This window comes from Oncorhynchus kisutch, linkage group LG27 (assembly GCF_002021735.2).
Source record: "Oncorhynchus kisutch isolate 150728-3 linkage group LG27, Okis_V2, whole genome shotgun sequence".
Taxonomy (NCBI): Eukaryota; Metazoa; Chordata; class Actinopteri; order Salmoniformes; family Salmonidae; genus Oncorhynchus; species Oncorhynchus kisutch.
In genome coordinates this window covers 19,626,598-19,654,441 of record NC_034200.2, presented here as the reverse complement: position 1 = coordinate 19,654,441, position 27,844 = coordinate 19,626,598, and the positions used below count along the sequence as shown (strand labels likewise).

The following is a 27,844-nucleotide window of genomic DNA, read 5'->3' as shown; positions in this document are numbered from 1 at the left end:
TGCTCCATTCTTAAAGGGGACATCAGTAATTAACAGAACATAACATTCCCTCTCTTATACAATCAGAGTTTCTTTTACCAAACCACAACTGAAACATTTCCCAGAACTTGTTGTAGTTATTTTGCATCTTTTGATTTGAACTTGAACAGTTCGTTTTTGTTTGTTTGTTTATAAATCCAGTCTGTCTGGTGGACGGTGCCTTCCTTCTGGGTAGCACCTAGGATTGTCTGGAGGCTCCTGAACATCCTCAGTGTGTGCTTGTTCCATTATAGTTTCTGCTATAGCAGCACCTTCATCAACACGTTCCCTTCTTTCAGCCTGGGGTCTCTTTACTCGTCTCTAAACTCGTCACTTACAAAAGCTTGCGCGTTGTCACTTACCAATTGCAGCGGCAATCTGAAGCATGCAAACGTTGTTCTGAGACACTGTATTGTCTGAGCTGAGGTGGAGGAGTCAGTGCAAAACACCTCTGGCCATTTGGAATGGGCATCAACTATAAACAGAAACATGTTATTTTCAAAGAGACCAGCGTCGTCCACATGAATTCTCTACCATGGCTCTGCGGGCCAATCCCATGGGTGGACTGGGACAGGAGCAGGCATGTGAAGGGTTTACAAACATCTGCTACAGTTCTTCGCCATGTTTTCTATCTGTTGATCCAGACCCGGCCACCAGAAGTGGCTCCTTGCGAGCAGCTTCGTTTTGACAATTCCAACATGGCCTTCATGTAGTTGCTGCAAAACCTGATGTTGGCATTTCTGGGGTATCATGACTCTCATTCCCCACATCAAACATCCTTGGTACGTTGTCATTTCGTTTCTCTGCTGGAAATACAGAGTCAGCTCCTTTCTGCCAGTAGCTGGAAATCCTAACATGATGTAGGTCTACACTTTTGACAAGGTCACATCTTTCCTTGTATCCTGTTTGATAACTGTGCTTGTGCCTTGAGCTGAGCAGTATGGAAAATCTCCACTGCATCCACACTCCTTTGTCTTTCTCTTGCACACGGATAATCCATCTGCATTTGTGTGGATGGACGACAGCTCAACTCAATGTCATACATATGACTGGCAAGGAACAAGGCGTATCGCTGTAACCTGGCTGCTGTCATTTCCGGAATGCCTTTCTTTGGCCTGAAAATGGAAAGCAGCTGGTGATCCGTAACCAGTGTGAAACGCTTGCCATATAGGTATGCGTGGAATTTCTTGACGCCCCACACTAGCACCAGTGCTTCTTTGTCGATTTGTGAGTAGTTTTTCTCTGCATCATTCAATGTTGGTGACGCAAATAAAACTGGCCTCTCTGACCCATCTTTCAGTGTGTGTGAAAGGACTGCCCCTAAGCCACAAGGGGACGCATCATAAGCCAACTTCACTGGCAGTTCAGGGTTGTAATGCATCAGGACCTGTTCAGATGTGATGAGCCGTTTTGCCTCAAGAAACACATTTTCACACTGTTGTGTCCACCGCCATGTCCTATTCTTTTCCAGGAGCTGATTTTCAGGCTTGATTACTGCTGAAAGGTTTGGGAGGAATCTTCTGTAGTAATTGATCAGTTCCGTAAAAGATCTCACTTCTGTGATATTTTGTGGTCGTGGTGCCTGTACCATTGCATCGATTTTGTCCTGTGTTTTGTGCAATCCCTTGCGGTTGATTTCATGTCCACAGAAGACAATCCTGTCTTTGAAGAACTCACACTTCTGTAAGTTTGCATGTAGACCATTCTCTTTCAGTCTTTTCAGGACCACTTCCAGGTTAGCCAGGTGCTCTTTGTCAGTGCGTCCTGTTATGATCATGTTATCCACGATACACTGGGTGCCTGGGATTCCTTGAAAAATCTGGTCAATAGTTCGTTGCCAAATGGCTGGGGCTGATGCAATGCCAAAAACCAGGCGGTTATACCTGTATAGACCTTGTGTGTTTATTGTCAGGTAATCTTTGGAGCTCTCTTCAACCGGTAGCTGCAGGTAAGCCTGTTTCAGATCGATTTTACTGAAGTGTTTCCCACCAGCTAGTGCAGCAAAGATGTCATCCAGATGTGGAAGGTGGTATTGGTCCACATGCAACATTGAATTCACAGTTACCTTGAAGTCCCCACACATTCTAACAGACCTGTCTGTCTATCTTCACAATAGGAACTATGGGTGTGGCCCATTCGCTTCTGTCCACTTTTGTCAGGATCCCTGTATCCTGCAAGCGATCCATTTCCGCTTCCACCTTTGGTCTCAGAGAGTATGGTACAGATCTGGCTTTGCAGAATTGTGTCATCTCTTAGTACAATTTTGCTGTGAAGCCTTTTACTGTTCCCATCTGATCACTGAAAACTGTGTTGTATTTCTTCCGCAAGTGTTCCAGTGTTTGGTCTGTGCCTTTCTCTTTGGACTGGAACGTGTGGAGCATTTTCAAGTCACACCAGTTGAGCTTTATTTTTGAAAGCCATTCCCTGCCAAACAATGGGGGGGCAGTTCCAGGCACCACATACAGCTGTAACTGCTGTGTTTGCTCCCCATAACTCACTCTGACCTGCAACGCCCCCATTGGGCTCAATCTCTCTCCTGAGTAGGTCTTCAGCAACACATTTGTGTTCTTCAACTTGATATTCTTGAAGTGCTCATTGTAGACAGTGGTGGAAATTATAGACACTGCAGATCCTGTGTCCAGCTCCATTTTGAGAGGTTTGCCTTCAATTTCTGGTGTCACCCATATTATGCTACTGCTGGGAGAAGTCACTGTGTTTAACTCCATTGTACCAATTCATCGTTCATCTGAATGAATCACTGCCACTGTTCTCTGCTAGTGCATTCACAGACCCTTTCTTTTTCTCAGTTTTCCCGTTGTGACTGAATTTTGCTCTGCATGCTCTTTGAATGTGCCCCCTTCTACAGCATGTGACAAATTTAGTCTTTAAAACAGCAGTCCTCTGCTCTGTGACCATCTATGTCACACCTATTGCCTTTTTCGGCCACACGGTGGCGCTGTCGGTTGCGTGAAAACTTGTGTAGGGAAGTTTGTGATTGGTCAGTATTTCTTTTACTTTGCAACTCGAATGCATCTTTAGTCGTGATTTCCATAGCCACAGCAATTTCAACAGCCTTTGCAAACATGAGATCTGATTCTGTGAGCAAATGTTTTTGAATGTGTTCATGTTTCAGTCCACAAACAAATCTATCCCTTAATGTGTCATTTAGGTTCTCTCCAACTGGCAATGTTCAGACAGTTTCTTCAACTCTGCTACATAATGTACTAACACCCTCCCCTTCATTCTGATCTCTCTTGCGGAAACAAAAATGTTCCGCGATGAGGAGTGGTTTAGGTGATAGGTGATTTTGCAATATCTCCACAATCTCTGTGAATGTTTTATTGGAGGGCTTCAGAGGGGCAGTCAGATCTCTTAGCAAACTGTACGTTTTTGGGCCAATTAAACTCAACAACGCTGGTACTCTCGTTATCAGCAATGTCATTTGCAATGAAGTACTGTTCCAGTCGTTCAATGTAAGTTGCCCAGTTCTCTTGCGTGTCATCAAACACATCTATTTTCCCGATGCTAGCCATTCTCTTTACCTCCGGCTCCACGGGTCTTTAATCTGCCGCCTCGTTGTCGTCAGCGCTCCCTTCGTCTTCACTGCTTGCTAGCTGTTGTGCTACAGGGTCTAAATATTCCTCTCTTCCTACGAGCTCCATCTGCATTTGTGAAGCACACTGCAGGTAATCATCCTCGTCGCCATTGTAGTGTCTTAGCTCTTATTACTTATTTATATAATAAGAAAGACTCTGAATACAAGAAATTGAACTGAAGCTTCACATTTACTAAAACGAGTTAGTACCAGAATAACATAGAACAACACTGCGCATGACCAAGGGGGCTCCATTCTTAAAGGGGTCATCAGTAATTAACAGAACATAGCAGTAGGGATGGTATTGAGCGGTGCCAGGTTTCCTCCAGACATGACGCTTGGCATTCAGGCCAAAGAGTTCAATCTTGGTTTCATCAAATCAAATTGTATTAGTCACATGTGCCGAATACTTACAGTGCTTACTTGCGAGCCCCTAACCAACAATGCAGTTTTAAAAAATACAGATAAGATTAAGAGATAAAAGTAAGTAATTAGAGAGCAGCAGTGAAATAACAACAGCGAGACTATATACGGGTGGTACCGATACAGAGTCAATGTGTGGGGGCACCGGTTATTTGAGGAAGTATGTACATGTAGGTAGAGACCAGAGAATCTTGTTTCTCATGGTCTGAGAGTCCTTTAGGTGCCTTTTGGCAAACTCCAAGCGGGCTGTCATGTGCCTTTTACTGAGAAGTGGCTTCCGTCTGGCCACTCTACCATAAAGGCCTGATTGGTGGAGTGTTGCAGAGATGGTTGTCCTTCTGGAAGGTTCTCCCATCTCCACAGAGGAACTCTGGAGCTCTGTCAGAGTGACCATCTGGTTCTTTGTCATCTCCCTGACCAAGGCCCTTCTCCCCCGATTGTTCAGTTTGGCCTGCGGCAAGCTCTAGGAAGAGTCGTGGTGGTTCCAAACGTCTTCCATTTAAGAATGATGGAGGCCACTGTGTTCTTGGGGACCTTCAATTCTGCAGAAATGTTTTGGTACCTTTCCCCAGATCTGTGCCTCGACACCATTCTGTATTTGAGCTCTATGGACAATTCCTTCAACCTCATGGCTTGGTTTTCGCTCTGACATATTTATGTAAATAAGGTCTTTCGGTTTTTATAAATTTGCAAACATAGTTAAAAACCTGTTTTCACTGTGTGTAGATTGATGAGGAAAACATTTTACTTAATCCAATTTAGTATAAGGCTGTAACGTAACAATGTGGAAAAACTCGCAATCTAAACCCTGCATGCTCTTTATTTCTTGCTCTCCTTCTCTCAGAGGCAGAAGCAGTCATAGCATTGCCATTCTGCTTCAAACCACAATGAAACGTAAAGTTAGAAACACATATTTGCACTTACTTGACATCCTGTAGCCTAATAAAGAATCAATTGTCCCAGTTCCAATGCATTTAGCACATTTCCCAATTGCAGAGTTCCCTGGAGGACCCCAGGAGTTCTCCTTAGAATACACTTTGGAATATATTTGAAAAGATGCAAGAGGAGGGAGAGCTGAGTTCACCTGTGATGGAGGCCGTATGATGAGGGCGACAGGGAAAGCCCTACGGACTACGATAGGGGGACACTGGAGTGAAACATATAACTGATCAACTAAGACTTGTTTTATGGAAAATCTGTGGATGGAGCTTTTCCTCACAATAACAATAGACATTGATATGGAGATGTGTCAATAGGTGTCAATGCGCATCATGTTGGTGACCTAGAAATTTCAATATGATCCAGTAATTCACAGTACCAGTCATGAAAGGATATGATTGAAGTGCCAGTTGTGTGAAGTTGTTTATGGTAATCCTAGCATAGATACAGGAATAGAAACATAAATTAAACATGGTCTTACTTACCAACTGGGATGTCGATAGCAAGACATTTAGTGCTGCTGTTATGTGTATTACTGTGGGTGAGGAAAATTGTATGTTCTGTATTCAGCCCAAAATGTAATTTTGTATGATTGCTATCTATTTGCTGCCTTTTCCGGATCTGCTGTCATTTCTCATTCTGACTGGTACGTAATGAGCAGGATAAATATTCAAATATAACATAAGTTAATCATGTTTCTGGCTTTTAGAGTCTTTATGTGTATGTACATTGTGTGAAGCAGTCTGTAGGGCTACAGTGGATGTTAAAGCCCCAATGCAGTCTTTTTAATTGTATTTTTAAAAGCATCACTGTATGCCTAATTCAGTAAATCACTGTGTGTTTATTTCATGAAAATGATATATTTGTAATAATTTATTTCCCTGTGCCTCCTTTACATTGGTATACTCAGTGTGTGAATACTGTATATGTACACTACATGACCAAAAGTATGTGAACACCTGCTCTTCGAACATCTCATTCCAAAATCATGGGCATGAATAGAGTTGCCCCCCCCCCCCCCTTTGCTGCTATAATAGCCTGCACTCATCCCAAAAGTGTTTAATGGGGTGGGGGTAAGGTCTGGGCTTTGTGCGGTCCAGTCAAGTTCTTACACACAGATCTTGACAAACCATTTCTGTATGGACCTCGATGTGTGCACAGGGTAATTGTCATGCTGAAACAGGAAAGAGCCTTCCCCAAACTGTTGCCACACATTTGGAAGCAATTTTGTGACTGGGGCAGCTTTAGCAGGGCAGACATTTGACAAACTGACTTGTTGGAAAGGTGGCATCCTATGATGGTGCCACATTTAAAGTCACGGAGCTCTTTAGTAAGGCCATTCTACTACCAATGTTTGTCTATGGAGATTTCATGGCTGTGGTCGATTTTATACACCTGTCATCAGTGGGTTTGACTGAAATAACCGAATCCACTAATTTGAAAGGATGTCCACATACAGTGCATTCGGGAAGTATTCAGACCCGTTCTCTTTTTCCACATTTTGTTACATTATAGACTTATTCTAAAATAGATTAAAGAATTTTTTTCAGTCATCAATCTACACATAATAGCACATAATGACACAGCAAAAGGTTTTCATTTTTGCAAATGTATATAATAAACAAGCATAAATACCTTTACATAAGTATTCAGACACTTTGCTATGAGACTGTCGAAGAAACTCCCCAAATACAGGTGTGCCAAGCTTGTAGCATCATACCCAAGAAAACCCGAGGCTATAATCGCTGCCAAAAGTGCTTCAACAAAGTACTGAGTAAAGGGTCTGAATACTTCTATAAATGTGATATTTCCAATTATTCATTTTTTATTACATTTGCAAAAAAAATCTGAAAACAATGCTCAATGCTTTGTCATTATGGGGTATTGCATGTGGAATAATAAGGGGGGGAAAACAATTGAATACATTTTAGAATAAGGCTGTAACGTAACAAAATGTGGAAAAAGTCAAGGGGTCTAAGTACTTTCTGAATGAACTGTATACTATGCTGCGCTCCCAAGCAAAAAGACAGTAACTGCTTTGGTTGAAAATGAGTTAATGACATTTTTGTTACATTAAATACATGCTTAATAATGTGGACAAGTATCCTGCCTCTATTGTATTGTGTTTTGGAGAAAATGGGGGTCGTATTTGCAGTAACTGCAAAAAGTTACCGTGAAACCACGGTAAGTGGCAGTAACTGAACTTACTGCCTTTTAGCTTGGTTTCAACCTGCCCTTGGCTGCAGTTACTGCGTTTTACCTTTGTATCATATCATTTTATTCTGATAGTGAGGCTGTATGACACTGACTGACAACTACACACATATACATTGCTAATCTAGGGATACAACACCATGGCACAGCATTCCCGGGGGGAATGATGGTTGAACTTGCTCTGAAACGCCGACATCCAGACATTGGTAAGAACTAGCTAGCTAAGTAGATCTGACATCAAAATTAACTAACTAGCTAGCGAGCATAGACTAACAACGCTACCTGCTCTCATAAGATATCTGCAATTGATACTAACGTCAATCTATTAGCCATATAATGAATTATATTCTGAAATGTAATCTTTGAATCAGTACACCATACACACGATTTCTAGCCAGTGACAGCCACCTAGCTAAAACTGACGCGCCCCTACCAAAACGTCAAAACCTACCTAGCTAGCATTAGCATGAAGCAATAGGTTTGTGCTACATGTTCCCATAAGAGACGATCAGCAGTTTATACTAGCTTCAACCTATTATACCTATAATTAATATAATCCTTGTAGTTGTATTCTGACATTCAATGGGTTATTTCAATCCGTAACCTTACACCACACACACGATCTCTAGCCAGCTGACGGTCAGTTGGACGTGCACCCCATACCGAATTGTCAAAAGCAACGCACACTCGTTTTCCGGATGAGCACACACACAGCATTGCTAGCTCATTAATAATTTATCTACTCACATTTTCAGGGTTTCTGTTTTTCTATTATATTCCAATATTACGTGACTGTCCTGGTCAGGAAAGTTAAAACCCCAAATTGTATCCATCACCTTTGTTGGTGGCATATGTAATTAGTACAACAAGTTTTTTTTGACATGCCAAACGTGAGCTCAATGTGTCTGCTTCTGTGCCATCATTACATGAATGCGGAAAAAACTGTTTTGCATGACTTCCACCAATCCCTGTGGCCTAGATGATTAGTATCTATAGTATCTATGCGGATCAAAGTTGCCATGTGAGGGTGTATTAGGGCAGTACAACCACATCGATACTAGGTTTTATTCCTGTCAATGTCCATCCATGCAATTTTTTTGTATTTGTAAATAGAAATGAAAATGTAAGAGCCTTTTTGAGAGCAGGTATGAAATTAATAGATTAACTGAGTTATGACAGTGAAAATTATTTAGATAATGTTTGCACAAGATAAAATCAACATAGATTATATCCTATATTATATAATAACTGAAAAGGATTATGATCATATGTTTGAACACCAGAAAATGTCAGTATTAAATATTATCATCCTTAACAGAATAGAATCATTAGGATGCAGGTCCCTGATTATTTGCTCTATTTATTTCAGTTGAGTTTGAGGGCCACATTCCAACAAAGATTCCTGATCTACCCCCTTTTAACTGAAGTCACAGTGTCAACACTATCTGAAGAAATAGAGAACCAGTGGGTGGTCTCTGACTCCTTAGAAATCAGTCTATCAGATGAGAAATCAAGTGCCAATGATGATGATGATAAAGATTATCATCCACCTTCAGAGTTGGATGTTCCAGCACAAGTGGCAACTGAGGCCGTGGACACAACTCCAGAACACCTATCAAACAAGAAATCCAAGATTCCACCAATGGGTAAGCCATGTGGTCCCAAATGCAAGAGGCAATGTACTCAGAATATTTCAGAGGTTAGGCGAAAGGAAATATGGGAAAAGTATTGGGAGATGAAGTATAAGGAGAAGAGGACGTGGATCTTCCACATGGTGGCACAGCAATCTAAGAAACATGTCACTGTTGGTGCTGACAGTCGACCCAGCAGACCGTTTCAGTACCATTTTCCAAACCAGAGCGGTTCTGCACAAAACGTGTGCAAAGTGTTTTTTCTGACAACATTGGGCTACCACCCCAAAAATGACAGATTGATTGTCACAATGATGGGCAAGTCAATCACAACCAAACTGATTCCACCAAAGGATCAGAGGGGAAAGAAAGCTTCAGCGAGCAAATTGAACATGAATCCAATCCTTCCATTCCCAAATCAGCCACTACAGATGAGAGCATGACCCCATCGCCTCTACCTCCCTAGTGACGTCAATATTCGGTTCATGCATAATGACTACAAGGAGAAGAACAAAGATGTCAGCTGCGGTTATGAAACCTATCGCAAGGCGGTAAAGGGAAGGAACATCAGCTTTGTGAAGCTTGGAGAGGAGGAGTGCGAGCTCTGTTTGGTGCAGGGTTATCATCTGAAGATGGAGCACAGGGAACCCAAGCCTGCCAAGACAACAACCATGCAGCACCTGAATTCACCATCACCAACCCTGACTGCATGCAATGTAGAAAATATGAGGAATATAAGAAGTCTGCAGGGCAGAGCAGAAGCCATTACCAGGCTGATTCACAGAAAGATTGGCCTGAGGACTGGTCTGTGAGGAGTGTTGATATGCAAAAAGTCATCATGCTCCCTCGCATGCCAAATGTGAAAACAGCATTTTTCACAAGAAGAATTGTTCCCTATCACGAGACATTCGCCACCATTGGAAAGAAGTCTTAAAAGAAGACGAAAACAATCTCAGTGGTATGGCATGAAGGAACAGCTGGTCAGAAGGCAGAGGAGATTACTTAATATTACGTAACAGCACTGGAGAATGAGAGAGATGTCAAGCATGCAGTGTATTGGGTGGATAACTGCACTTCTCAAAACAAAAACTGGTACCTCCTAACATCACTGGTGAGCGTTGTCAATGCTGACTCAACTTTGATGGAGGACATCACCCTCATGTTCTTCGAGCCAGGACACACCTTCATGAGTGCAGACAGTTTCCACCATGGCGTGGAACAGGAAATGAAAGCTCGACCTGGAGGTGTGGTGTATGACTTCGGGGACTTCCTCCATGTGGTCGCTACTTCCAATGCAGGCAAGGTGGAGGTGGTCGGAATGAAAAAGGAAAACATCCTGGCATGGAAAGCTGGCCATTCCATCGTCAAGCTGAAGAAGGCAGCAGCACCAAAGCTGGCAGAGATGGCTGAGATCCAGTTGAGGCGTGGATCCAGGAGCCTCTTCTGCAAAGTCTCCCATGAAGAAAAGGACTTCACAGAGCTTGACTTCCTCATGCAGAAAGTCACTCTAGAGACACCCTCAACACTACGTACACAGGATAGAGGGATAGAAGAGTTCAAGAAGATGGACATAATCACCAAGCTGTGTCCTCTGATGCCTGCACATCGAAGGCAGTTCTGGAATGACTTGGCTGTGAACAGCATTACTGAGGATGAGGAGTGATATGGAAGAGCACTGAAGAAGTTTTACTTAAAAATGAAATGTTACTTAAAAATGAAAATGTAACTATTCAGCATTTTATCAATTGTCATTTGGGTCCTCTTGTGAATATGAACATGTAAATATGTTTCAAATGTATTCTTAAAGCTGTTATTTATTCATTCAAAGTGTCATTTGAAAAAATACAAAAAAATGTTTTTATTAGCAATCTCATGGTCATTTTTTTATAATTTGTATTACCCTACATCATACTTCGATCATGTTCCGTCATTATATATTACAAGACAAGTCATCATTTCATATAATTCAAACAATTTCAGTGCTACTTTTCACATTTATTCTTATAACAAGACATGCAGAACCTACATCTCTATTTAAATGCAACTGGTATCTTAGTGGAAGACACAAAGGATGCAGTTTCAACTCTGTTACACTGTCAGTAATGACACTGCTCTTGTATTAATAGCATAAATGAGAAGTATAGTAAACTAACAAATGAAAATGGCAGATACTGCTCTTTGCTTTGGTATTACCCTGCAATTTATAACAGGTCATGCCAAGGAAGAAGACAGTAACTGCCGTTTAAGTGTCAAAGGTCATGTCAGAGGTCAGGGTCAACATAAATAAAAAATGTACTCATAGTAAGGCAACAGACCATTACATCTCCAATGATAACCCTAGAATTAATTTGGCTGGGCATTGGGGAATAATACACCTTTATTTATTTACAATTCTGTAATTTACAGTGGAGGCATGAGCCTGACCAGCAGTTCCCCAGAGAATGCCAGACAGCCCATACAAGAGTGAGTTTTGATTGGGTTTTGGTGAGTGACTGAGAGGCTGGGGAGAGTTTGGTCGGTGAGATTAACATTAGAACGGCTAGGGCTTGATTGGAAGTCCTCAGTACTCTGACTGTCACAATGTTTCAGTTTGCCTTATGTACACTGTTTTGTTGTGTAGATGTTCTGTATCTGGCTTTGATATCATATGTAACATTATAGGTTCCGTCCCTCTCCTCGCCCCTACCTGGGCTCGAACCAGGGACCCTCTGCACACATAAACAACAGTCACCCACGAAGCATCTTTACCCATCGCTCCACAAAAACCGCAGCCCTTGCAGAGCAAGGGGAACAACTACTTCACAGTCTCAGAGCAAAGTGAAGTCACCGATTGAAACACTATTTAGCGCGCACCACCGCTAACTAGCTTGCCATTTCACATCGGTTACACATACAAAGAAACAATAACCACAGGGCTTAGGGCTAATGCAGGTCATGTGATTCAAGGTGCTTTAGCTGAAGATGCATGGTACACAGAAGGCTCATATCTTTGTCATTTATTTCCATTCGTATTTGGTCTTCACTTTGGAACTACAGTTTGCAAAGATGTTATGGGGACATTATGGGGATGTTATGGTGTCGTGCACGAAGGGATGATATTTATAAGAAGTTGCCAACATGCCCTCCCATAAGTGTGTACAGTTCTTTAACTTCATCTGTCATATTTTCTTTGCAGAAGCCTGAAGGCTGGAGCCACCTGCTCCTCGACTCCAGTCTCTTGTTAAATCAAATCAAATTTGATTTGTCACATGCGTAGTAAACAACAGGTGTAGACTAACAAGGAAATGCTTACTTACGAGCCCTTCCCAACAATGCAGAAATGTTGTTGTTGAAATAGTAAACAAAAACAATAATAATTATAATAACAGCACAAGGAATAAATACACAATGAGTAACGTTAACTTGGCAATATACACCGGGTGGGTACCAGTACTGAGTCCATGTGCACGGTAATTGAGGTAGATATGTACATATACTGTAGGTAGGGATAAAGTCACTAGGCAACGGGATAGATAATAAACAGTAACAGCAGCATACAGTACGTGATAAATCAAAAGAGATTAGTGCAACGAGGGTCAATGCAGATATTCCAGGTAGCTGTTGGTTAACTATTTAACTAACTATTTAGCAGTCTTATAGCTTGGGGTTAGAAGCTGTTCAGGGTCCTGTTGGTTCCAGACTTGGTACATCGGTACCGCTTGCCGTGTGGTAGCAGAGAGAACAGTCTAACAGTCTAACAGTCCTTCCTCCCTCCCTCGCCCCTTGCCCTGCAAGTGTATACTCATCAGACGTCATGATACGTCATCAGAAGTGTCCACTTAATTTGAGGGCTGAGGGGATAGTCTTTTCAGTGTTTGGACCGCAATCACTGACTAGGGCCAGCTCAGGGCTGACACTGTCATCTTGATTTCAATATGTACAGATATAGGATCTTAATTTGGTCACTCTTTGGATGCTGAGAATTTTTCTGCACCACAGGAAATGCAGATGAGCTTGTGGCGAAATCTGCTCGGAGCCTTCACCGTGCGCTGCCACTTTAAGAGCGCATGAGCAGTAAGGAAGGAGGAGATAAAGAGAGCTCGTTCAGCTCTTTGGGGAGGGGCTCTTGGGTGGCGCGACAGTTTGATTGGGTGTGCTGTGCTGCAGAAGTTTTGTTTGTTTTCAGCGTGTGTAGTTTATAGAGTATATAACACAATCATCGGTGTAATCGCTCTAGGTCGGGGTTGTTTTCGTTTGGGACCACGCCCGTTATGGATCGCATGGATTAGTAGCAACATTGTTGCGAAGCTTTACCATACAAACCAACAAACCATCGGACAGTCAGACAGTACACCTGCACGCCTGAAGACCACAGCTAAGATCTCTCTTATCTTTTTCTCTTTCTCTTCCCTCTCATTCCAGTGCTTTACCCTGCAACAGACTCTCTATTTTTCAAATGCACTTCCCATTGAAGTTCATTAGAGCTGGACTATTATTTCCCTGCCAGAAGTGTTTGGAGGGACATTTTAGTAGGTTGCTTGCAAGTTGTATATTATGTGAACTGTATTGAGGTGGGGTGTACTAATGACATGTGGCCGTGAAGACTGTGGACATTTTTAAGGCCTTTGTGTCGATGAACACCCCCCACATTCATACCCTCTGCACTCATCCACTAGAAGATAATACAGATTATTGCAAATCCTATGTTGATGACTGGGTTCGTTCTTGTATGAGGTTGCTGTTGAATTGCTCTGCCATTATTAGTATTAGTATTATTGTATGAGGTATTCTTGTTTGGGTTACCCCTGTGTTGTGATGTGGGTTTTATATGGTGTGTATTCTCTTTTCTCTCCACTGGCTATCTGGTAAACAGGCTACACTCTAGGCAGTCTCTTCTGCTGATGTGTGTGTGTCTGGTAGTGGTACTCTCTCTATTTTACTCTTTTCCTTTCGGCATGGTTAATACCTGCCTGGCGCCCGAACAAAATCTTTCTTTACCCTCTCTAATAAATACCGCTACAGAATTGGCGCCCGAACAGGGACTTGAAGAGAAACACCTATGACACCATCCACACAAGGTTGAATCATGTCTTTTGTTGGAACCCCATACTGTGTCAATGTGGACACACCTGATGGTAATCATGCTCGGGATTCTTTCATTGTGGAAGGACTCGATGAACTAATGGAGTTCGATAGCACTGCCCCTAATCCCCAGGCTTCTGGCTCACCTATAACATCTCCACCATTAACCTCGCTTCAAACCCTTCCGGTTACCCTGTCCAGAGAGACTGGGAGAGGTGTCTCTGTGATCACTGGACAACTGGAACATCAATGGACACACACCAATCATAGTTTGACAATGCAGGAGAATGCAATTCGCAAACTCAGTGAATGTGTGGTGGCTCATCAGACAGATGTGCAGAGGAGGTTGGATTACCTTCCCTGTCAAATGGAGGAAAACCAACAACAAATGGTTCAGAGGCAGAAATATTTACAAGATTCTCTGAAGCAGGATATTCAAGGAAAACTGCACCGGTTCAAAACACAAATAGAAACTAACCATCATCAAGTCATAATCTTTCTTGAGGAGGAACAAAAACAGAGAGCAGAGGAGTCAGCCTCTGTTGTGAAGGGAGTGTGTTCTTATCTGAAGGAAGTTATGGAGGACATGAAGAACACTCTCACAGGGGAACTACGATTTTTGATTGAACAGACTCAAAAGGACACCGTTATTGAGATGGAAAAAGCACAGAAGGCCACAGACCTTCAACTGGAAGGGCTGCACCAGGAGGTAATGCAGTGCTTTTCCCTTCTGGACAAATCTTCTGCACCTCCCTCAGGTTTTACCTCTGCCACTGGCTTGGCCAGTAAGGGAATAGGAACAGGTAGTACTACAAAAACCCCTCTGATACTGTTAAACAACAGAACTCCCGCTGCCACTGTCATGTCTCCTCTAGAGCGCTCCCTTCCTATCAAACTACTTTTCCCCACTTTTGGCAGCCCAGAAGATGATGTTGATCCACTGTTTTTCTTATCGAAGTGTAATGATTTTCTTTCTATCCGGCCCCTTACCGACTTGGAGGTTCTTGCCACCCTCCGCAGTGTTCTCCATGGTACAGCAAGAGACTGGTGGGAGATAGCCCGTGAACATGTGTCAACCTGGGAGGAGTTTCAAAAAATATTCCTCTTAGCCTTCCTCTCAGAGGACTATGGGGATGAACTGGCGGAACGTGTTCGTAACAGAGTCCAGGGTGAAGCAGAGCCAATACGGGACTTTGCCTTCTCCTATCGAGTTCTATGTAGGAGATGGAAGGCTGACATTACTGAGCAGGAGATGGTTAAACTCCTTCTTAAGAACATGGTTCCCCGCCTTGCTAGTCAACTTCGAGAACGTGTGGAAAATGTGGATGATCTGGTGCGTCTTGGGACTCAGTTTGAGAAGGACTGGAAGCACCACCTCCAAACTAAAAACCCCGTTCCCTCATCCCAGTATACCCATAACTCTCTTAGGGCTAAACCGTCTCAGATATTTGTACCCAAGATCCAGGACAAATGTCCAGTTGTGTGTTGGAGGTGTAAAGTCCAACATCCTCCAGATTCTTGCCCGCTCTATGTCCAGCGTCAGGATTCAGGAAAAGGTCAGAAAGGACCGAAGACTGAAAGTCTAGACAGGCGTGGTGGCTTGCATACAATTGGGTCAGCCTTAATGCCCACCATGAAGCTTTTAGACAGTACAGCTAGCGGTCTTATTCCTATTCCGCAACAACTATTGGTTCCTCTGACTGTTAGAAACTGGAGAGGGAAGGCCATAATCGACACAGGGGCATCTTACACCCTGATGCAAGAGGCCCTGTGGCAGAACATGGCATTACCTCATGAGGAGCTACGAACATGGGAGGAAGGACCATTGTACTTGGCCAATGGAGAACCTACCACTCCCTTGGGCTGGATTAGTATAATAATAAAACTGCATGGTGAGACTATTAACCTTCCTGTGGCAATACTTGCAGACTCAAGCCTTGCATTTGCTGTAGTCCTTGGCCTAGACTTCCTGTTCTTCAGTGGACTGACCATCTCTATGTCCGAACCCTCCTATCGGCTACACTCTGACTATTCCCAGCCTCATCCATTTCAACCTGGTAATGCACTGATTTCAGGTTGGAGCCTGCTACATTATGCAGAGTCCGGACAAGGTCAAGTCAGAGACAGAGAAAATATAAAGAGACAAAGACAAAAACATGTTCCACCAGTGAAGTCTGAGAACCGAACTATCACCCTGATTACCGCCGTACCTCCCCTTCTATCCGAGAGCAAAAACAAACCTGATGCGGATTTCTACATCAAGCAAGCGGTGGAACAGGCATGTCTGTCGGATGATGAAAGGTGGCAGCTCTCCCAGATGTTGGACATGAACAGTGAGGTTTGTACTCTTACACTCGGCCGTACAACCGTCTTCAAACACAAAATCTATACCCGGCATGAGGTCCCCATTAAGCAGCGTCCCTACAGGCTGTCCCCCGCCAAACTGGCAATTCTCAATGAACAGCTCAAAAGCATGTTGGAGAATGGAATTGTGGAACCTTCTTTTTCTGGATGGGCTTCTCCGGTTGTCCTGATTCCTAAGAAAGATGGTGGATATCGATTCTGTGTGGACTACAGGAAGCCGAATGCCATAACAGAAAGCGATGCCTACCCTCTACCAAACATAAATGACATACTGGAATCTCTGGCAGGAGCATCCATCTTTAGTAATCTGGATCTGAACAGTGGCTATTGGCAGGTGTCAATGGATCCCGCTAGTCAGGACAAGACTGCTTTTGTCACCCCTGCTGGTTTGTACTCCTTCAAAGTCATGCCTTTTGGTTTGAAGAATGCTCCAGCAACCTTCCAACGGTTGATGGAGACTGTCCTGGGAGATCTGAGGGGTAGAAATTGTCTCGTGTATCTGGATGACATCATAATCTACTCCTCCTCTGTTGCGGATCATCTGCAAGACATTCAGTCCGTCTTCGACAGACTAAAGGCTGCAGGTTTGACCTTGAATTTGAAGAAGTGTCGTTTCTGTCTGCCAGAACTCAAGTTCCTTGGTCATGTGGTTAATGCTGAAGGTATCCATGCAGATCCAGCCAAAGTTGAAGCTGTGCAGAAATTCCCAATTCCCACATCCCTCAAGGCTGTTCAGCGGTTTCTGGGTATGGCTGGATGGTACCACAGGTTTGTGCCTGACTTTTCAAAGGTAGCCGAACCCCTCAACCACCTTAAGAAGAAAGGTGTGAAATTCCAATGGACCCCTGCATGCCAAGGTGCGTTTGACACACTCAAAAACAGTCTAATTACTCCTCCAGTGCTTGGACATCCTAACCTGAATGCTCATTTCATTGTGTACACGGATGCCAGTCAAACAGGACTTGGAGCAGTCTTGGCTCAACAAACAGGACTTGGAACAGAAGAAGTTCTTGCCTATGCAAGTCGCACCCTTAATTCAGCAGAGAGGAATTATTCAACGACTGAAAGGGAGTGCCTCGCTGTGGTCTGGGCTTTGGAGAAATGGAGCTACTACTTGGAGGCAAAGATCTTCACCGTTGTCACAGACCATGCTGCTCTGCAGTGGGTTCTGGCATCAGGCAAGACCAACAGCCGTCTTATTCGCTGGTCTATCAGACTGCAGAAGTTTGACTTCATCATTGAGTATCGCAAAGGAAAACTGAACGTTGTACCAGATGCCCTTTCTCGGATTACAGAGACTGCCAACGTTTGTCCTCCCTTGTGCAGTACTTATACTACCGCTAAATGTCTGGATGATTCCTTTCCTCTGGACGATGAGAGTGTATGGAGAGCACAGCAGAAGGATGCTGCCATCATGGCGATCCACAAGAGTCTGTCGGAAGAAGACTCCAAGAGTCGCTTCAATGATAAGTATAGCATAATTCAGGATAAATTGTATCGAAAAAATCCAAGAGGAGATGGAATACACAGCACCCATTATCGCGTCTTCATTCCCTCTACATTGTGTGACCAGATAATCCAAGCTTATCATGCCAATCCCATGAGTGGGCATCTTGGAGTTTTTAAAACTTATCGAAGACTACAAGAGGTGGTTTACTGGCCAGGCCTGTGGGTTGTTACCCGGAAGTTTGTACAGCAGTGTGAAGTCTGCCAGAAATACAAACCAGACATTGGCAGACCTGCTGGGAAAATGCAGCAGACCGTGGTGAACCATCCAAATGAAATGTTGGGAATTGACCTCATGGGACCTTTTCCTCCCAGCCGGGGGACACGGAATGAATTTTTATTGGTGGTAGTGGACTACTACACACACTGGGTGGAGTTGTTTCCCCTCCGCAAAGCTACTGCATCAGCCATTGCTCTAATTCTGCGAAGGGAGGTGTTTACCAGATTTGGAATTCCCGACCAAATCCTCTCTGACCGAGGTCCGCAGTTCATATCAGGAATATACAAAGAGCTCTGTACCTACTGGGGTGTAATTGCCAAGCTTACCACAGCCTACCATCCTCAGACCAACCTGACCGAGAGGGTAAACCGAACCCTGAAGGGGATGATTGCTTCATTCGTGGGGGATCAGCACACAAGGTGGGATCAGCATCTTCCAGAATTTCGCTTTGCACTGAACTCTGCCGTGCAGGAGACTTCTGGGGTCACTCCCGCCGAACTTCACCTGGGAAGACCACTAAAAGGTCCGATGGACAGGGTCTTGCAAAGTTCGAATGTTTCACCTGACTGCCCAGCGTTTGATGCCGTACAACACCACCACACCTTGCTAGCCAGAGTGGAGGCCAGCAAAACCAAAGCCAAACAACGACAGCTGAGAAACTATGACAAACATAGACGAGACGTGTGTTTTCCACCCCAGTCTCGTGTCTGGGTACGTTCACATCATCTGTCAAAGGCATCTAAGAAGTTCACTGCCAAGCTAGCTTCGAGATGGAAAGGTCCATACCGTGTAGTGCAGCAGTTTGGACCAGTGAACTACTTGGTCTGTTTGGAGGACACTGGGGAAGATGTCAGGACAGTGCATGTTGTTGACCTAAAGCCCTGCTACCCTACGGCAGAAGAGCTGGATCGCAGGCAAAAGCAACACCTGCAGGACCTCTTCGTGGAGGACTCTGATGAGGAGGACTTCCCTGGTTTTGTGTAGCAGGAACATGAACCTGTCAAAGCCTGTATCCTCTCTGTTTCTACAGGCATTGTTTTTTCATGGGGGGAGGAGTGTGGCGAAATCTGCTCGGAGCCTTCACCGTGCGCTGCCACTTTAAGAGCGCATGAGCAGTAAGGAAGGAGGAGATAAAGAGAGCTCGTTCAGCTCTTTGGGGAGGGGCTCTTGGGTGGCGCGACAGTTTGATTGGGTGTGCTGTGCTGCAGAAGTTTTGTTTGTTTTCAGCGTGTGTAGTTTATAGAGTATATAACACAATCATCGGTGTAATCGCTCTAGGTCGGGGTTGTTTTCGTTTGGGACCACGCCCGTTATGGATCGCATGGATTAGTAGCAACATTGTTGCGAAGCTTTACCATACAAACCAACAAACCATCGGACAGTCAGACAGTACACCTGCACGCCTGAAGACCACAGCTAAGATCTCTCTTATCTTTTTCTCTTTCTCTTCCCTCTCATTCCAGTGCTTTACCCTGCAACAGACTCTCTATTTTTCAAATGCACTTCCCATTGAAGTTCATTAGAGCTGGACTATTATTTCCCTGCCAGAAGTGTTTGGAGGGACATTTTAGTAGGTTGCTTGCAAGTTGTATATTATGTGAACTGTATTGAGGTGGGGTGTACTAATGACATGTGGCCGTGAAGACTGTGGACATTTTTAAGGCCTTTGTGTCGATGAACACCCCCCACATTCATACCCTCTGCACTCATCCACTAGAAGATAATACAGATTATTGCAAATCCTATGTTGATGACTGGGTTCGTTCTTGTATGAGGTTGCTGTTGAATTGCTCTGCCATTATTAGTATTAGTATTATTGTATGAGGTATTCTTGTTTGGGTTACCCCTGTGTTGTGATGTGGGTTTTATATGGTGTGTATTCTCTTTTCTCTCCACTGGCTATCTGGTAAACAGGCTACACTCTAGGCAGTCTCTTCTGCTGATGTGTGTGTGTCTGGTAGTGGTACTCTCTCTATTTTACTCTTTTCCTTTCGGCATGGTTAATACCTGCCTGGCGCCCGAACAAAATCTTTCTTTACCCTCTCTAATAAATACCGCTACAAGCTTTGTGATTTACATAAATTCACTGAACGCCCACACTAACACACGGTTATATTAACAGTATTTCACTGCTTTTGACCAGCTAAAAGCCTAAGGCACTGATCAAGCAACATTATGGTCTCTAAACGTTCAAATCATGTTGTAGGATCTTCATTTGACCTATATTGTCACAGCAACATTTTAACATTTAGCCCGTAATGTTGCTTGATTGGTGGTTAGGCAATTAGCTGGCTACATGAAAAGTGCAATACTGTTTCATTTGCCCCATAGCTTTTTGTTTTGCGCTGTAATAAATCAAGTAGTTGTGTTGAAGCCTAATGGCTACGCTCAATAATCCACTGTTTGTGTGCTCCCATCCTATTCATTGGTACAACTTGAATTTGAAGTGGCTTTAAAGTAGAGAAAAAGGTCAAATCCTCCAAAAATGTAAATGATGACACTGGCCTACATTAAAGAGCATATTTGCTCTTAGACCATATCGTTTTTAGAGGACAGGTTTCCCTCGTGGTCATCAAATTCAACACCCTTCCATCTTTTGATTTCAGTCTCATCAGCAAAGTCAGTCACATTTCCTTTCCTTCCTTCCCAAGGTCCTCTCACTAGGTGCAGATGTCCTACCAGAGTACAAGCTCCAGACCCCTCGCATCCATAAATGGACCATCCTGCACTACAGCCCCTTCAAGGCGGTGTGGGACTGGGTCATCCTGCTCCTGGTCATCTACACTGCCATCTTCACCCCCTACTCTGCAGCCTTTCTCCTTAGTGACCAGGAGGGGGCGGCCATGCAGACCTGTGGTTACTCCTGCTCTCCGCTCAACGTGGTGGACCTCATCGTGGACATCATGTTCATTGTTGATATCATCATCAACTTCAGGACGACGTACGTCAACAACAATGACGAGGTGGTCAGCCAGTCACAGCGGATCGCTGTGCACTACTTCAAAGGCTGGTTCCTTATAGACATGGTGGCGGCTATCCCCTTTGACCTGCTCATATACCGCTCGGGAGAAGAGGTGAGGAGATCAGGGTGGAATGGTCTTATTGTACCTATCCAAATGCTGCTGTGAGAGTCTGTTATAAGAATCCGTGCAAATATGTATTTATTATTTCTTAAGTAAGCTGACACAGTGATAATAATAAAGCAAGTTTGGTTTTATGGCTAGGTGTTCTGCATGTGTTAATGACCATTGTTTGACCTCTTTCTGACTTATACCATTTTAGACAACAACTCTGATTGGTCTGTTGAAGACTGCTCGGCTGCTGAGATTGGTGCGCGTAGCTCGGAAGCTGGACCGATACTCTGAATACGGAGCGGCCGTCCTATTCCTCCTCATGTGTACCTTTGCCCTCATAGCTCATTGGCTGGCCTGTATCTGGTACGCCATTGGTAATGTGGAGCGTGCAGGAGCAGCCCGGATTGGCTGGCTGGACTCTCTGGGTGACCAGCTCGGAAAACCCTACAATCAGACTATACCAGGGTCAGGTCCCTCCATAAGGGACAAGTATGTGACAGCACTCTACTTTACCTTCAGTAGCCTGACCAGCGTGGGCTTTGGAAATGTCTCACCCAACACCAACTCTGAGAAGATCTTCTCCATCTGCGTCATGCTCATCGGCTGTAAGTCACAATTATTAACCCTCAATACACAAATAAGTATTGCTTTATATACACGCTATGCCTCTATTAACCCATGATTTGAAATTTGACAACACATGAATGGACAATGTGTAATTATGGATTATGTTTGTGGGATGTGTCCAACCTATTGGATAGCCATATCTCGTGCCCACTGCCCAAGGCAATTCTCCCCCGGGGATGTTCATTTTACTCTAACGTGTCTAATAATATAAAAAGCTGCACATTTTGATCAAATCAAATCAAATGCTATTTGTCACATGCGCCGAATACAACAGGTGTGGTAGACCTTACAGTGAAATGCTTACTTATACAAGCCATAACCAACAATGCAGTCCAAAAATAACATTTTAATAAAAACCTTTTAAAAAAAAGAATAAGAAATAAAAGTAGCAAATAATTCAAGAGCAGTAGTAAAATAACAATAGCGAAGCTATATACAGGGATTACCGGTATAGAGTCAATGTGCGGGGGCACCAGTTAGTTGAGATAATTGAGGTAATACAGTATGTACATGTAGGTAGAGTTATTAAAGTGACTATGCATAGATAATAACAGAGAGTAGCAGCAGTGTAAAATGAGGGTGTCGGGGGGGGCAATGCAAATAGTCTGGGTGGCCATTTGATGAGATGTTCAGGAGTCTTATGGCTTGGGGGTAGAAGCTGTTTAGAATCCTCTTGGACCTAGTCTTGGCGGTCCGGTACCGCTTGTCATACGGTAGCAAAGAGAACAGTCTATGACTAGGGTGGCTGGAGTCTTTGACCATTTTTAGGGCCTTCCTCTGACACCGCCTGGTATAGAGGTCCTGGATGGCAGGAAGCTTGGCCCCAGTGATGTACTGGGCCGTATGCACTACCCTTTGGTGTGCCCTCTTCACGACTGTCTTGGTGTGCTTGGACCATGTTAGTTCTTGGTGATGTGGACACCAAGGAACTTGAAGCTCTCAACTTGCTCCACTACAGCCCCGTACATGCACAAAATCATCATGTTTTCCTAGGATTGTAATGTTACATTTCTTTTTTGCAAATATGCCAAGACCTCTATCTCTGTTCTCTCTGTCTATCAACAGCTCTGATGTATGCTAGCATATTTGGTAATGTGTCAGCCATCATCCAGCGGCTCTACTCCGGCACAGCTCGCTACCACACCCAGATGCTGCGGGTTCGAGAATTCATCCGGTTCCACCAGATCCCCAACCCACTGAGGCAGCGGCTGGAGGAGTACTTCCAACATGCCTGGTCCTACACTAACGGCATTGATATGAATGCTGTGAGTCATACACACACACACACACACACACACACACACACACACACACACACACACACACACACACACACACACACACACACACACACACACACACACACAGCTACTTGTTCTGGTCATTTACTGTAAGTGTGGCGAAATGGTCACAAAGAAGTACTTGTAAAAAGGCAACATGCAGTGGTCGACACAAAAGACAAACCAGCTGATGTCTGTCCACTCCTCTATGTTGTCCAGGTGCTGAAGGGCTTCCCAGAATGCTTACAGGCTGATATCTGCCTGCACCTCAACCGCACCCTGCTGGAGAACTGTAAGGCCTTCAAGGGCTCCACTAAGGGCTGCCTGCGGGCCCTGGCCATGAGGTTTAAGACCACCCACGCACCGCCAGGTGACACCCTGGTTCACGCCGGTGACATCATCTCAGCCCTTTACTTCATCTCCCGTGGCTCCATAGAGATATTGAGAGGGGATGTGGTGGTGGCCATCCTGGGTAGGATATCATCTAAACTGCATTTCCATATGGCACAATAAAAATTGACTTGATTTGAATTGACTAATATCAGCCCTATCCTAAAGCAGTGGCTTTTAACCTTCTGGCTTTTAACCTGTATATTGTTGCAGAGGCTTTCAACCCAGTCTCTCTCATCTCCTCCACTCCTTGATATGCCTCATAGCCCTCCACAATGTTGAGCGTAACATCCTCATCTAGTGGTTACTATGGGTTAGTCACAAGAATATGAGCGATCACATCCATTTGGAAACCTTGTAAATCACTATAAATGAATACAGAAAAAGTGAATTACATATGAATTAATGACACATTGTCTCTGAATATCCACAATATCTGAAGCATATCATATATCCATGTTGATCATATTCTAAAATAGATATGGTATCATCTAATGTAGCTACATCCAGTAAACAATCTCTCCTTCCCTTCCTGCAGGTAAGAATGACATCTTCGGAGAGCCCATTAACATGTATGCCCGCCCAGGGAAGTCCAATGCCAACGTGAGGGCTCTGACCTACTGTGACCTCCATAAGATCCACAGGGAGGACATGCTGGAGGTGCTGGACATGTATCCCGAGTTCTCTGACTACTTCTGGGGGAACCTGGAGATCACATTCAACCTCCGGGATGTGAGTGGGCTTTTTGTTAAAGAATTTGGTCACTAATTCCTTGCTAGAAAGTGAGATTCAGAGGAATATGCTGTCTCTTATCTTTACATTTGATTGTTGGAATTCAAATGTTTTGACTAAAGAAATCACTCTATTTCTTCTCGCTGTTTTTCAGACTGCCACGGTTGCTGGTTCAATGAGCAATAAGGACTCTGACCATGGTGGAGTCAACCATCGGATTCCCAGACAAGAACTGTCTCTCAGCTTGGACAGAGGTGTGGTACCCTGTTAGTCAAGTACTCTGACTGGCACACAGCTAGATTAGATTGTTATGTGTAATTCAGTTTGATTTGAGTAAACCCATTCAATTTGCATTAATCACACTTGCTTCAATTTAAATCAAATCAAAATCAAATCAAATGTATTCATATAGCCCTTCGTACATCAGCTGATATCTCAAAGTGCTGTACAGAAACCCAGCCTAAAACCCCAAACAGCAAGCAATGCAGGTGTAGAAGCACGGTGGCTAGGAAAAACTCCCTAGAAAGGCCAAAACCTAGGAAGAAACCTAGAGAGGAACCAGGCTATGTGTGGTGGCCAGTCCTCTTCTGGCTGTGCCGGGTGGAGATTATAACAGAACATGGCCAAGATGTTCAAATGTTCATAAATGACCAGCATGGTACAATAATAATAAGGCAGAACAGTTGAAACTGGAACAGCAGCACGGCCAGGTGGACTGGGGACAGCAAGGAGTCATCATGTCAGGTAGTCCTGAGGCATGGTCCTAGGGCTCAGGTCCTCCAAGAGAGAGAAAGAAAGAGAGAAAGAGAGAATTAGAGAGAGCACACTTAAATTCACACAGGACACCGAATAGGACAGGAGAAGTACTCCAGATATAACAAACTGACCCTAGCTCCCCGACACATAAACTAATGCAGCATAAATACTGGAGGCTGAGACAGGAGGGGTCAGGAGACACTGGCCCCATCCGAGGACACCCCCGGACAGGGCCAAACAGGGGGGGGGGGGGCCAACCCAGACAGGAAGATCACATCAGTGACTCAACCCACTCAAGTGACGCACCCCTCCCAGGGACGGTATGAAAGAGCCCCAGTAAGCCAGTGACTCAGCCCCTGTAATAGGGTTAGAGGCAGAGAATCCCAGTGGAAAGAGGGGATCCGGCCAGGCAGAGACAGCAAGGGCGGTTCGTTGCTCCAGAGCCTTTCCGTTCACCTTCCCACTCCTGGGCCAGACTACACTCAATCATATGACCCACTGAAGAGATGAGTCTTCAGTAAAGACTTAAATTTTGAGACTGAGTTTGCGTCTCTTACATGGGTAGGCAGACCATTCCATAAAAATTGAGCTCTATAGGAGAAGGCCCTGCCTCCAGCTGTTTGCTTAGAAATTCTAGGGACAATTAGGAGGCCTGCGTACGTGTAGGTATGTACGGCAGGACCAAATCAGAGAGATAGGTAGGAGCAAGCCCATGTAATGCTTTGTAGGTTAGCAGTAAAACCTTGAAATCAGCCCTTGCCTTGACAGGAAGCCAGTGTAGGGAGGCTAGCACTGGAGTAATATGATCACATTTTTTGGTTCTAGTCAGGATTCTAGCGGCCATATTTAGCACTAACTGAAGTTTATTTAGTGCTTTATCCGGGTAGCCAGAAAGTAGAGCATTGCAGTAGTCTAACCTAGAAGTGACAAAAGCATGGATAAATTTTTCTGCATCATTTTTGGACAGAAAGTTTCTGATTTTTGCAATGTTAAGTAGATGGAAAAAGGCGGAAATTTAGACTGTTCTAAGTCTGTTCTATCCACACTGAGTATACAAACAAGAACACCTGCTCTTTCCATGACATAGACTGACCAGGTGAATCCAGGTGAAATCTATGATCACTTATTTATGTCACTTGTTAAATCCACTTCCATCAGTATAGATGAAGGGGTGGAGACAGGTTAAAGAAGGATGGTACCTTGAGACAATTGAGACATGGATTGTGTATGTGTGTCATTCAGAGGGTGAATAGGCCAGACAAAAGATTTAAGTGCCCTTGAACAGGGTATGGTAGTAGATGCCAGGTGCACCAGTTTGTGTCAAGAACTGCAATGCTGCTGGGGTTTTCACGCTCAACAGTTTCTTGTGTGTATCAAGAATGGAGTCAACATGGGCCAGCGTCCCTGTGGAACGCTTTCGACACCTTGTAGAGTCCATGACCCGACGAATTGAGGCTGTTCTGAGGGTGCACGCTATTCTCTATGCACTAGGCCCTAGTCAGAAGTAGTGCACTAAATGGGGAATAGGATACCATTTGGGACAAACTTTCTGCGTTCTCTGCCTTGCCTCACAGATGCAGGGGAGACCAATCCATCCCAGAGACCTGTCCGCAGGGCCAGAGGCCAGAGCTCCAGAGACCAGGGAGATGGGCAGAACACAGAGTTTGAGGGGCTGAAGAACTCAGTTTATTCTCCTTCCCACTCCAGCGGAGATGAGGAGTCAGTGTTAACCAGCCCTGTACAACCAACTTCACTAATGGGGACCCCCTATAGTGAAACCACCATCCTCAACATCAGCAGTGCTTCAGAAGATGAGATGAACCACAAAACTGGCAACACCTGTAACGCTCTCTCAGGTAGACAATCCATTCATGAGCACTACTTTTATATAAAACTTTTGCCTTTGTGTTAGATCTCAGTGGTGTTATTTATCTCCATTGATGCACCAATATAATAGCCACACATGCTGCTATTCATGTCAGTACAGTATACTGTATGCATCTGATGTAGATATTGTATGAGCTGGACTAGCTGTCAGTCTAACCTCCACTCTCTATCAGGGGCTATCTCAGGTGTTTCCAACATCTTCAGTTTCTGGGGGGAGAGCCGTGAGCAGCAGCAGTATCAGGAGGTACCCTGCCACAGCCTGCCCTCCCCTCCCCCTCATCCTCCCACTCGCAACGTTGCCCAGAGCAGCAACAACCGACGGCAGCGCAGCGAGCTAGAGAACAGGCTGGACCTGCTGCAGAGACAGCTCTGCAGGTCTGCTAATTCCATATTTAGTGCACTACTTTTGACCAGGGCCCAGGGTATAGGGTGCCATTTGGGATGCAGTCGATGACATCCCAAACCTTTGCTGTTGGGAGGCTGTCTCCCTTTAACTGAGCGATAATAAGATGACACAAATAGTTTTTACAATAACCTTTTACTATAGTGACATTGGGTACTTCAAGGATGGAAGGCTTGAGGTTTAAATGTGGTTGTAGCTGTGGTTGTAGATTCTGACTACTCTACTGGGATCCCTCAGATTGGAGTCACGGATGTCAACAGACATCGGGGCCATCATGCAGCTGCTCCAGAGACAGATGGTGCTGGTGCCCCCGGCTTACAGCACAGTGTACTCCTCCCCTGAACCGTCTGTCACCCCCACCCTCACCCCCAGGCCTGCAGAAAGGCTGGTGCAGCCTGCCTCACCACTGGACTCAGAGACCCTAGCCTCCCTCTCACAGGTACTGTATACCACAATTTGCAACTGAGCACACTGATGGGGGACCATCAAAGCATTTTGGCTGGTGAAAGACACATCTTCCAAGTGATTGTTTTAGATTGAACCTGGTTATCAATTTAGTGCAGTTGATTTACTGACATACTGACATTCTTTGCCGGTATTAAGGTCACGAAGTGCAGTTGCGGTTGTGTCATCAGTGTGATAGCAGAACATTGGTTTGAGAGCATTTGTTTTTGTGCAAAAACATTGGGTTAAAGACACCATTAACATTAGGATGTTGGGTGGA

At 44.4% G+C, this 27,844-nt stretch overlaps 1 protein-coding gene across 1 annotated transcript in view; it reads left to right on the top strand.

The window, feature by feature from the left end:
* LOC109871535 (potassium voltage-gated channel subfamily H member 2) overlaps positions 1–27,844 on the top strand; it is a 42,068-nt gene that overhangs the window by 12,436 nt on the left and 1,788 nt on the right. Inside the window, exons 2-10 of the mRNA XM_031806593.1 lie at positions 20,623–21,045; positions 21,254–21,650; positions 22,738–22,937; positions 23,172–23,424; positions 23,881–24,074; positions 24,229–24,328; positions 26,405–26,686; positions 26,891–27,092; positions 27,358–27,559. Of these exons, the coding sequence (XP_031662453.1) occupies positions 20,623–21,045; positions 21,254–21,650; positions 22,738–22,937; positions 23,172–23,424; positions 23,881–24,074; positions 24,229–24,328; positions 26,405–26,686; positions 26,891–27,092; positions 27,358–27,559 (2,253 nt within the window). The remainder of the gene's footprint in view (positions 1–20,622; positions 21,046–21,253; positions 21,651–22,737; positions 22,938–23,171; positions 23,425–23,880; positions 24,075–24,228; positions 24,329–26,404; positions 26,687–26,890; positions 27,093–27,357; positions 27,560–27,844) is intronic.